This window comes from Panthera tigris, chromosome E3 (assembly GCF_018350195.1).
Source record: "Panthera tigris isolate Pti1 chromosome E3, P.tigris_Pti1_mat1.1, whole genome shotgun sequence".
NCBI lineage: Eukaryota > Metazoa > Chordata > Mammalia > Carnivora > Felidae > Panthera > Panthera tigris.
The window spans coordinates 28,351,173-28,363,364 of record NC_056675.1 but is presented as its reverse complement, the minus strand read 5'-3'; the positions used below and the strand labels follow the sequence as shown (position 1 = coordinate 28,363,364).

General features: G+C 49.4%; 1 protein-coding gene across 2 annotated transcripts in view; it reads left to right on the top strand.

Annotated features, from left to right (window-relative positions):
* The window catches only part of LOC102968488 (nodal modulator 1), a 55,488-nt gene that overhangs the window by 36,700 nt on the left and 6,596 nt on the right, over positions 1 to 12,192 (top strand). For both annotated transcript variants that reach the window (XM_042971171.1, XM_007087342.2), the window contains 6 exons: positions 827 to 954; positions 1,914 to 2,055; positions 5,930 to 6,013; positions 7,156 to 7,266; positions 8,921 to 9,022; positions 10,714 to 10,833. In XM_042971171.1, coding sequence (XP_042827105.1) covers positions 827 to 954; positions 1,914 to 2,055; positions 5,930 to 6,013; positions 7,156 to 7,266; positions 8,921 to 9,022; positions 10,714 to 10,833 — 687 coding nt within the window. The remainder of the gene's footprint in view (positions 1 to 826; positions 955 to 1,913; positions 2,056 to 5,929; positions 6,014 to 7,155; positions 7,267 to 8,920; positions 9,023 to 10,713; positions 10,834 to 12,192) is intronic.

Below are 12,192 nucleotides of genomic sequence, written 5' to 3'. Positions count from 1 at the left end.
ACATGGCTTGCGTGACTTAGGTATCGCTTGACAACCTGAGAACAGAAGAGCAGCGTCGAGCGCTGCATGTTTCTTAGGGGACCAAATATAATTAGGGTATTGCTCTTACTAGAACTTAATGCTGCCGATTCTTGTTCCCTTCCGCACACACTTGTTTTCTGGCCACCGGCTTGTCACTAAGACAGCGTAATTAATTACCGTGGCCTCAGCGGCTCCTCTCCTAGGCATCCCTTTGTTTGACCACAACATCGCGTTGTTTACAATGCCGAGTCTTATTTGGTGGCTCGCTTGTGTTTGTTCTGCAAACCGTGTTCCCCATGATGGGAGGATGGCAGCGTTTCATTCCGGATGTAACCTGAGGCCCTGAGTGGTGGGGACTCAGCAAGTACACGTTAGCTGGCCATTCTGTGAGGCCTGGGTGTAAAGGGACTGCTCCAGGGACGTCACATGCAGGCAGTGAGGCGTATCTGAAAGGTCATGTGCTGTGCACTGATGCACACCCAGCCACGAATCTTTCCTCCGCTGCTTATGTACTGTGTCATCTCAGGGGAGTTACTTGACCTCTCTGAGCCTCAGTTTCTTCATTCATAAAATTCAAATTGATTTCTGCCTCGCTGAATTAAAGGCATGTGATGCCGGCTGCTATTAGAGTTGTAATTGCTTCATGTAACCATTTCCTCGAGAGGCAGAGTCACCATTTTTGTCTGCATAGGAAGCCCTGGGGCTCTGGTGGCCGAATTCCGGTCCCTGCTGGCTTTAGTCGCCCCGTGTGAAGCCATACGTAGATGGGGCAGCCTAGGCTCAGTCCGTGGGTGTCTCTCCACAGAGCCCCGGCCAGTATTACTTCAAACCCATGATGAAGGAGTTCCGGTTTGAGCCGTCCTCACAAATGATCGAGGTGCAGGAGGGGCAGAACTTAAAGATCTCCGTCACCGGGTACCGAACGGCCTACAGGTACGCAGCCTGCCTGTCCCTGTCCCCCAGGCCCGGGTTCTGGAGCCCCACTCAGACCTCCATGACCCGGAGTCTTCACCCAGCCTGCATTCGGGTTTCACGTGGGAGGCAGAGGCGATAAGAGACCAGGCCCAGAGAGTTTTGACGGCTGCCTGTTTTCTTCAGATCCCTCCAAATCAGCGATTCTGTCACGAAGTTCCTATTCTGAAATTGGCCTGAGAGTGCCCATTTAGTTGCTTAAAAATTTTATTTGTACAAGAGCTTGAAATTCAAATTAAATTTTTAAAACAAGGAAATGAACTCACTGGAGTAAGGCTGCAGAATGTTGGCGAGAGTGTAAAACGTTCGGTTCCCCTTCCTTGTTTCAGCTCATCAGGTTTTGCGGTGTGTCAGAGCACTTCCAGAGATGGTTTACACAGATACTCGTACGCACGTACGACACGCCATACGTTAACTCTCTTAGCTGTACGTAGCCGGAAAGGTATTCATACACCCACCGTACGTGTTTGTAAACAGTCGCAAGAGCGCTTGAGATGAAGATTGGCTGGTCAGAAGTTTAGGAAAATGGGCCATTTTCAAACGAGTGTAGAGAATGAGAAACTGTTTTCATTGCATTTCATGGAATGCTTCATTATTTGAAACAAAGCTTAATGAAAGCAAGGTAAAGTGGAATAAAATAAGGCTTGGCCTCCATTAATTGTAATTTCCTGGAGCGTCCGTTAAAACGTACGAGGAGAGAAACTGATGGCAGCGTTCAGGCAGTCTCGGGCCTTCAGCAAGGAAGGCCGGATTGGAAGTGACAAGGCCAGAACCGAATCCCCTTGGCTCATCGAGGTACACTTCCCCACCGGACTGCTTTGCACTGTGAATTGTCAGTAAAGGCAGGACGCTTTACCTTAAATCCTTTGTGTGCTTCAGAAAACCCCGGGCATATCATGCTCTGTCTCTCGCCATTCTAGTTGCTATGGTACGGTTTCTTCTTTAAACGGAGAACCAGAACAGGGTGTGGCCGTGGAAGCCGTGGGACAGAACGACTGCAGTATTTACGGAGAAGACACCGTGACGGATGAGGAGGGCAAGTTCAGACTTCGTGGATTGCTGGTGAGACTGGACATCTTTTATTAGTGGGTGTCTGCACACTGTGTTGTTGACAGCTGCCTTGTGGTGCCTGCCCCCAGGACGGCTAGGAACAGGCTGGGCATTTGCTCATTGCTAGGAACAGGCTGGGCAGGGGGGTTGGGGCTGCGGGGTTAGGGCTCTGGAAGCGTCTTTCCGTATCTTAACTGGCACAGCTTACCTTTCACGGAGCTGACACATTGGGTTGGGGTTTTGTGGCAAATTAAAGTTGGGAAACGGTGGGTTGATGCAGCTTTTGCCTGCATCGGGTGGTCACGGCTTAAGCAGGGGCTCTTACGCCAAATGCCTGTGGGGCCGGAAGAGACCTGTGAATTGCTGAAGGGTGCTGGGTGCACTCGCGGGGCTGGTGAACTCGAGAGGGGGCAGCTGCCACTGAACCCCAGCTCCCTGTAGCCATGTGGGAAGACAGACTCGGGGCTGCCAGATCCTTTGCATTGTTAAAAGGGAAGTCACAAGTTTAGATTTCCGTGTGAAAGCTCCTGATTTCTAGGTGTTAACAACTAATTAAAAAAAAAACAAAAAACACAAACCCCGAACTTCTTTGTGTGTCCATACAACTCATTTGTCCTTCTCCTCAATTGCAGCATTCAGTTTAGGGTTTATGGTGCTTTGTCCTCAGTTTTTATGTGTGCATTCATTCATTTGCTCATTTGGCAGACCTTACCTGTGTACCGTGTGGTCACTGGCAGGATTGGACAGCACCTGCCGGACTAGGCCACTTGGATCCGGGGTGGGGCCCCTGGGCCCTCAGATGCACGGACTGGGTATTCATAGTTCACGTAGAGACAGGCACACATAGCTCCACAGAAGGGTAATGTTTGTCCAAATCACATGAGCTCGCATGTAAAGCAGCTTGCCAGTTGATTTAGAGACGTTGGGGCAGGACACCTAGGTGGCTCAGTCGGTTAAGCGTCTGATTTCGGCTCAGGTCGTGATCTCCCGGTTCATGAGTTTGAGCCCCATGTCGAGCTCTGTGCTGATGGCTCAGAGCCTAGAGCCTGCTTCGGATTCTGTGTCTCCCTCTCTCTCTCCTCCCCCACTCATGCTCTGTCTCAAAAATAAATAAATGTTGAAAATAAATCATTTGATATGTTGGGGCAAAGCTATTCTTTCCCCAAAACAAAAATACTCCCATCCATTGTCCAGGACTCCCCAGTGTCAGATGTTGGGGTACCTGGGAGGCAGGTTGCAAGGTTTCCTGGTGAGCTGGAGGTGTTCAAGCCGAAGGAGGAGGACGGACTCGGGGGTGTCTTTCCTGGTTGTGCTGAGGACTGGAATACGTATGTTCTGATGGTCCAGCTGGATGCACACCGACTGGGGGGGCTCCCCACGCCCACTCTGCCCACTGCTCCTTCTCTCCCGCATGTTCTCACCAGCAGCATCAAGGTGACAGTTACCTTGCCATCCTTAGGAGTCCACACAGGCCTTCCTGAGATGCTCCTTCCTAGCTGTCCTCCGCTGTGTGGGAAGGCCCTGCCCCCGAGGAACATGCTGCCACAGGGACCTGCTCTCTGCTGTCCTCCAGGCCTGCTTCCCACAGAGAATACACAGGCCAGCAGGGGTGTTCCATAGCTTCATGCTGCCGCAGCCAGAGCCCAGGGAGAGGAGACATGTCGTGGGAGCCAGGTCCTTGGTCTCATGCGTTCAGTGCAAGCCCAGCCTTTGTAGTTTTGTCCTTTTTTAAAGGCTGTGCAGACGCCCTTCTGCTCCCATCTGCCTGGGTTTGAGGCCTGCCTCTGTCATTTCTTAGCTGTTTACGTTCAGGCAAGGTTTTTTCCTTTCTGTATCTGTTTTGTCATCTTTGTGAGGATGAGTGTGACATAGAACAGGTGTAAGTATAAGTAAGTTGATACGTGTAGCACATGCAGTGGTCCTGGCACGGAGACTCAGCAAGTAGTTAACAAGCAACAACAAACAAGACTTTCCTAGAGGCGGTCCTGACCGTCACTGCCAACTGGGGTTTCGGTGTGCAGCTTTGTGAGGCAGCAGTGTGAGACGGGGTCTGCGTGGGGGCCTGTGCAGATTGGGCCTAGGGGAGCCTCCCTTCCCCTGGGTGGACTCTGTGTTCTCGGCTTACCTCCCTCTCACGGTTGCAGGAACACAAATTCTCCCCCCACTTCTGGGTTCCCCCAGTGTCCTGCTGGCCCAGACGTGCTCTCAACTCGCCATCTTCACGCGTTTTATTTAATTAAATCGAATATAGTTTCTTTCTCCAGCACAATAGATTTCTGTTGTAATTGATGCTCTGAGACACCCTCCCCCTCCTAATAGGTGTGAATTTATTAGCGCTCTCAGTGGGTTTTAGAGTCACCCTGGTGGCAGCCCTCGCCTTCCACCTGCCAGGCCACAGGTGCTGGAGGGACAGCCTTAGACATTGCTCAGCGAGGGTTTGGGATTGAGTGTGCCCGTCCCCCAGAGGACACCGGGCTGGAGAGCCCTTGCTGAAGATTTCCTAGGGATTTTGACCCTAGTCAGGGTCCGGTCTTTGATTTCACCTTTCCCGGCACGTTGTCAGGACATCTGGGGCGAGACACCCCTGCCAGAGGCTGAAGGTGAATCCCCGAGTTGGTCGGCCCGGGTCCTGAGGGAGGAGGGAGCCGGGTGGGACGGAGCCGCTGCCCCAATGACCTCCCCGTGGCCCAGGTGCGTGAGCAAGTGGGCAGGACTGTGCCTTTGTCTTCCCAAGTGATTAGTCTTGTCCCTTGCCCTCTGGGCCACACGTGGCCATTTGGAACTGAACCCCGTGCTGCCAGTCCTCACCGAGCTGTAAAGTCAGTGAATGTGTCAGCGATTATGGCCATCACAGAGGTGTTCTCACTTTTTAAAAAACAATAGCTTTTTGTCTTTGTAAAGGTGCCATGTGGTCATTATAAAGTAGTTCAGGCAGCATATCCAAACAGGCAATCTTGAAAGGGCAAAAAAACACACCCTACAGCTATCAAAGCACACATTATTTTAGGAGACCAGAACCATATTATCCACGCTGGTTTAAAAATAAACAGTTGTATCTTAGGGTTGTCCCCCATTAGCTGCACATAGACACCTCTGACCTCGACCTCTTGCTTTAGATCCTAGCGTGTCATTAGGTCACTTGTGCTATTGATCAGAAATTGGTTGCTGTAAAAGTTTTCTTAGAGTAATGATTTATTTGGTAAATATGTACTCCTATAAATTTGAGCATTAGGATACAAAGTTTTAGGAAGAACAAATTTTTTTTAAGTTTATTACTTATTTTGAGAGACAGAGAGAGAGAGAGCGAGCTCATGTGAGCAGGGGAGGGGCACAGAGAGAGGGAGAGAGAATCCCAAGCAGGCTCTGCACAGAGCCTGTCACGGGGCTCGAAGCCACGAATCATGAGATCACGACCTCAGCTGAAATCAAGAGTCAGATGCTTAACTGACTGAGGCACTCAGGTGCCCCAGAACAAGTTTTTTTTTTAAAGAAAAATTTCAAATCTCACTTCCCAGAAATCGTGTGCATTGTAAGCATTTGGGAGTTGTCATTGCAGATACCACACCCTGCGTGTATGTGGGGGGTGGACAGCCCTATAAGCACAGTTTTGTCAAAATAAGCATATTTTGCTTACGATTTTGGAATAGGAAGCCAAATCTAATTTTCCTTGGGGACTGAAGGAATTGCAGACCTTGAGATAAATGTTCCTTCATCAGGGTGCTTTTAAAAGGGACTCTTAAGCAGGTTAACAGGCCGCAGACTGGGACCGGCGACGGGTGGAAATGGCGTCGCGGTCACGTTGAGGGCCTGTGGTCAGAGCAGGCGCAGGTCAGGTTCCAGGCGACGAGCCCCTTTCGAGAGGCGTGACCCCTGCGTTTGCTTGCAGCCGGGATGTGTGTACCACGTGCAGCTCAAGGCAGAAGGCAACGAGCACATCGAGCGGGCCCTCCCCCACCACCGGGAGATCGCGGTAAGGCACCACGCTCCGCGGCAGAAACCCTGCAGTGCTTCTCTGGCTGCCTGCCTTTCATCTCTTGCCGGGGGGAGCTCTGGGCCCTAATTAAGGGTCCTCTTTGAATAGTGTCATCTTCACAAGCAGCATCTCCTGCGGGCTTTTAATGAGCAGCATGGCTGTCGTGAATCCAGAGAAATTTGAGCTGTTGTCTCTTCAGTCTCCCTGCAAGCTCTGATCATTATCCTCCAAGTTGAGGAGCTCAGTGTCTAAGTGGCATTTCAGATCAAGGGAGGATAATAAAGACAACATGGGCTTAATTGGTGGTGGGGCCGTCGGACCTCCTTATATCCAGATGACCTTGCTTTTTCCATTTGGTGGGTGGAGTCTCTTGATATTCCTGATCACGACTTCGCTAATTGATCTCTAAAGAGGCAGCCCTCCCTGCAGCTCTTGGGAAGCAGCCTGAGAATCATTTGAAGTGAAGCTTTTTCCCCGTGGAATAACTCTTGCTTGCTAGACTGGAGGGCTTGGGTGTGATGGGGGGCTGCCTCTTGGTGGCTTGATTAGGGGGCATTAGGCACGAAGATTATGAGGGGTCAGGAGAGTGGTGGGCCATGTAGGACCATTTGGCTGGGAAGTGGATTTTCTTTATGGATGTCTTTATGGCGTCAGGCTGTGATGGCTGCATCTTTAAATTGCGTGTTTCTCTGCCATGGTGACTAACTAAGGCCAGGATCACGGGTGGTCGTGGGGACCATGGCCCGGCAGATATGAAAAAGTCACAAACAGGAGGGCACCCACCCACCCACGGGACAGCCGTTGCTCAGCCCCTGATGATTGCTGCCAGGCAAGAACATCTTTCTCTATTTCCAAGAGAGGCCAGAAAACCTGGCTCTTTTTGTGTATGAAATTTCTCTCTTAAAACGTTGGAGAAGATAATTGAAACTTAGGGGGAAAAAATGCTGTGCTCATCAAACAAGTTGTGTCTGTGGGCCAGCCGTAGCCTACCTCCTCACTGTCAGTTTGTGCCCTTGGACTTGGTGAACTTGGCCCCCTTACTGAAGAAGTGAAATTTGCTCTGAAATAGCTCCTGGGACGTCACCCAGCAAGTTCGCCTCCCAGCTTCCTCACTGCCAACGCTCCCGGTCTCTTTCCAGGTCGGCAATAACGACATCGATGATGTAAACATCATAGTTTTCCGGCAGATTAATCAATTCGACCTAAGTGGAAACGTGATCACTTCCTCTGAGTATCTCCCTACATTATGGGTAAGGCCAGCTTCTTACTGTTATGGCCTTTTTGGCTCTGAGAAGCGTAGGAGGGGTCGTACTCTCAGATAACTTTGTTTAGCTATTCATAGAAATATAGCTTTGGAAGCTTTGTGGTACACACCTAATGAATGCTTAGTACGACCTAGAGTTGAAAGCAGAGACATGATTTTAGGGCACAGTGCCTTGTAACTTGTAGAATTCTGTCCAGCGTGAAGGTGTGGGTAGGGGACTAGGAGTCGGACAGTCTGAGCTGTGTCCTGCTTGCCCTGCCGCCACGGGCAGTCACTTCATGCCCCTGGACCACTGGTTTCTCCTCTGTGCAACCCTCTTAAGGTGTCTTCAGGTTCTAACAAAATCTCCATGTCTACAGTTAATGAAATGTTTATATAAGGCCCTACGATCCCTTGAAAAATGTCAGTGAATTGCCACAAGGGTGTATTTTTCAGAGGCGCTTGTAATTTTATGTACAGTGATGTGTTTGACTTGGGAGAGAATGTACGCTTAGGTTTTAACTCCCCTCTCAACTCACCCTTCCTTCCAGGGTGGCAAGCATGTTGCTCGTGGGGGCCAGGCAGGGCAACACCAGGGTGAAGAGGGCTGGGCAGGGTGCACCCACCGCTCCTCGGCTCTGTGGGATGGTTGTCGTGTCGGAGCTCTGGCCCAGGGTTGGCATCACTTCCCAGTGTTCCAGAGAAGATGGAACTTAGAGTTATTTGAAATCACTTGGTTTGTAAAAACAGGCAATGAATTGAGTTTTGCTTAGAACACTGTGTAGGGCAAAAGGACACATATGTGGTCTTGGAAGTGACCCTTAGGCCTCCAGTCCGTGGCTTACTTTAGGAAAATTCCTCGTGACTTGTGTGTTCTATAGAAAAGTGTCGCCGTGGGCCCTGGAGAGGGGCGGCCATGGCGTTCTTCTGTGGCGGGTGCAGGCTCGAGCCCCACAGCCTTCTGCATCAGGCGGGACCGTACCTCCTCACGTCCCGTTGCTTGTGGTAGAGAGAATGAGAACAGGCCAGAGAGAAAGGAAGGCTAGAAACAAATGACTGAACTGCTTCTGGAAGCAGCCCGGAAAACCAAATGCAAAATGGGAATGTGTCGTGCACTTAAGGAATACTTGTGGGGTTGAGGGTATAGCCGATGGAGAGGCAGTGCCACATGGGCCAGACCCTCAGTGACATGGGCTGAATCCCAGGCACCACTATGAATAAGTTGTGCGCCTTTAGGTGATGCAGGCTCTGGGCCTCCCTAGAGGTAATAATGATGCCTGTTCAGAGCCAGGATTGGTGACAATGTGTGTAAAGTGCCTGTCACTTGCCCAGCATATTATAGCTATATCAGAGGCTATTCCTTTTAACATGGCCCTCATACTAACTGTTACCATTTTGTACATTAACGTAAAGTCACTGGAATCAATTTTAAAATCTTCCATTTCTATGCAGGTCAGGGAACTGGAGGCTCAGGTGATTGCAGAACACATTATGTATTCCTGTTGGGGGTGTCTGGTTTCTCTTTCAAATATCTGTGTTTCCAAAGATCCTTTTCCCCTGCAACAGATGAGCTATCCTGAGGATGAAACGCAGTGTTGGAAATGAAATGTTGATTATGTTTTAATTTCGAAAGTACATCCTGCTTTGTTTCTCCTCTCCAGGTAAAGCTTTACAAAAGTGAAAATCTCGACAGCCCAATGCACACGGTCTCCCTGGGCCAGTCTCTCTTCTTCCACTTCCCTCCCCTGCTCCGGGACGGCCAGGTAACTGATGCCCGTGGCTCCCAAACAGTCCTTGCGTCTCCCTCCAAATCTCCCTTCGCAGAGACAGTGGATGTGCTCTCTGAATCAGAGGGGGGTGGGCTCTGTAGCATTTACTTCTGCTTAATTTGCTGTTTTCCTGTTTACAAAAATAATACACATTCACGGCAGGAGTTGTTTTGGGGGGAAAACAAAATCAGATACAGTCCCATCATCTAGAAATAATCCTGGTCAGTGTGCTGACAGGTGTCCTTTGGTCTTTTTTCAGTGTGTGTGTGTGTGTGTGTGTGTGTGTGTGTGTGTGTGTAAATACACACACGTGTATTTAGTTTAATACATACACACGTGTATTTAGTTTAATAAGGCTAGGACTGTTTGGTACATTGTTTTATAATCCGTGCTTTTCAGTGAAGAATACATCAGAAATCTTTTCCCCATCATTACATTTTTTATAACATGGTTTCTCATGGTTGCATAGCCGTCCATAATGTGGGAAATAATGATAGTTTATTTAACTCAGGCCTTAACGGTGGACGTTGTTTACTGATTCTAGACTGTTTATTATCAGTTGTGTTCAGACAGAGCAGGCTGTTGTAGTTGAGGTGCTGGGAGCAAACTTGGCACAGAATTCGGTTCTTTTCTGGTGGGCTCGGTGTGCACCTGTCAGTAGTGAGCCTACATACGACGTTTCTCCTCCTGGCTTCTTACCACCTGCCGCGGGGATGATAAACTGTGGCCTTTTTTGTCATGAAACAGCCGTAAGATAATGAAATAAGTTGCGATGGAAGCTTGGAGTTGCTCCCCGTTTCTTGAGATGCCCTTTGAAATAGCCACTGTATGCTGTTTTTTTATTTGTTTTTAAAGATTGAGCTTTTTTTACAGTTTCATTTATTTATTTTGAGAGACAGAGTGGGGGAGGGGCAGAGAGGGAGGGAGAGAGACAATCCCAATCAGGCTCCGCACTGTCAGCACAGAGCCGACACAGGGCTTGAATTCACAAACCGTGAGATCATGACCTGAACGGAAGCCAAGAGTCGGGCACTCAGCCGGCTGAGCCACCAGGCTCCCCAGCAGTCACTGTAAGCATCACGTCAGTGTGGAAGCGTAATGGGCTTTGGGGCCCGATTCCCCCTGGGCTCACAGCCTGCTGTGAGATGGGAGCAGTAAACCTGACCTTGCCCGTGGTTGAGAGCACAGCCCGTATTTGCCCAAGGCAGTACTCACGGTGCCTAGCACGTTGGGCTCTGCACCCAACGGTGGAGTGGGCTCTGACCGTCGCCCGTACCGTTCCCGAGATGCTGTGTTCTTAGAACTTGCCAGCCGGTGAGCCGCTTAATTATCATGCCTTAAAAGTCTACCTCACTTTGGATTGAAAGCAGTCTTTCCCAGTTCGATCATGTCTGTCCCTCATCCAGATTGGCTCGTAATAACTTTCTGTGTTTCATAAAGTCAGATTCTCAAAGGAGCACAATTATGTCGTGGTTGAATATGCTTATAAAATATTGCCGCCGGCTCTGAAAGCTTTATCAGAAGACACAGTCTCCGAGATGCCGGGACACACGGCTGTCAACAAGGGAAGAGCCCACTGAGGTTCCTCCTCTGAAGTTAGCAACCTTGTTTTGGATGTGTAAACTTGGGGATTTCTTTCAAAACATAAAGTCCTTTGTAAAAAGTAACTTCTTACTTGTGCACAGAATTACGTTGTGCTGCTGGACTCCACGCTCCCCAGATCCCAGTATGACTACGTCTTGCCTCAGGTGTCTTTTACTGCAGTGGGCTACCATAAGCACATCACCTTGGTCTTCAATCCCACGGTAAGGAAAGGGCGGTGGGTGGTTGAAAACAACCTCTAGGGGTGGTGAGGGAGGACGGCCGCTTGAGGGACCCTCACCTTGATGCCCGATTGCATTCTGGATTTCGCACTCCGAATTTCCCTAGATGCTTTTCTGCTTTTTCGAGTGCTGATGCCTTCGGTTCCCTTTGAGGAGGAAGTTGTCAATGAGGGCAAGGGATTTGTTTAGGTCAGTGGCTCGTGTGTGATTTTTAGGAACAAGGCTCTTCACTGTGTCGCGATTGGGGGTGTTGTGGTCCTCCAGCCGGAGCCACGTGACACCTGCCCTGCCCAAACTTCTAGAACCGGCTGCCAGTTTACAGGAAGTTGAGAGGACACAGGAACATGTAAAGGATGCTGCAAGGATGTAGTCAACAAAATGTAGGTTATGGGAAAGTGCAGGACAATAAGCTGGAAACTGATTGATTTGACAGATTGCAAGTGAGGAAGAAAAAAAAACCCACAGGTGGGTGGGATACTTGTAGGTTAAAAGCAACTTGCTCATTTTGTGAGCCATTTGCAATGTGTAGAGCCCAATGGAACCTGTGTCGAACAGACTGAAAAACAAAACAGAACAACACACACATGTATTTTTAACATTCGTGAGATAATTCTTTAGACCAGTGCTTCCCAAAGCTGGCATGCGGTAGAATCACCTGGGGATTAAATGCCCGCAGCAGCAACAAAAATGGGCTCCAGGGCCCAGCCTCAGACCTACTGAGTGTGAACTTGGTTTAGGTAGTAAGAGTGGAGCCCAGGGATCTACAGTAAAACTAAAATCTGGCTCCGTAGCTACTGCGTTGACCGTTGTCGTAGGCCTCATCAGCGTGAAGAGTTTTTCTTTCTAAAGATAACTGTGTGCACAGCAATGGATTTAGTGACTTCTTGTTCCTTTTTAATGGCTATGTAATACTCCTCTGTGTGGCTCTACTGTGGTGTGTTGTTAGCCCCTGCTTGATGAATGTTTGGGTTATTCCTAGTTTTCTGCCATTACAAATGACCCTTTAGTGATTGGCCTTGTGCGTGCATGTTTTTGGATGTTTGTCAGTCTGTCTTTGAAATAGACTTCAAGAAGGAGAGTTGCTGGATCACAGGGTCGATGCTCCTGGAATTTTGCTGGATGGTGCCACTTCCTGTCCGTAGGGCTGTACTATTTGCATTCCCACCAGCTACGTATGCGAGCACCCCTGTTCCCCCGCAGAGTATGTTGTCAAATTAAAGATTTTTTGCAGCATAATGGATGAGAAGTGGTATCTCCATGTCTCTGTCCTCTGCATTTCTCATCCTTCCACGTGGTGTAGAACCCAGGTATGTCCCTTTCTGGGAACTGTTGACTTCTGGA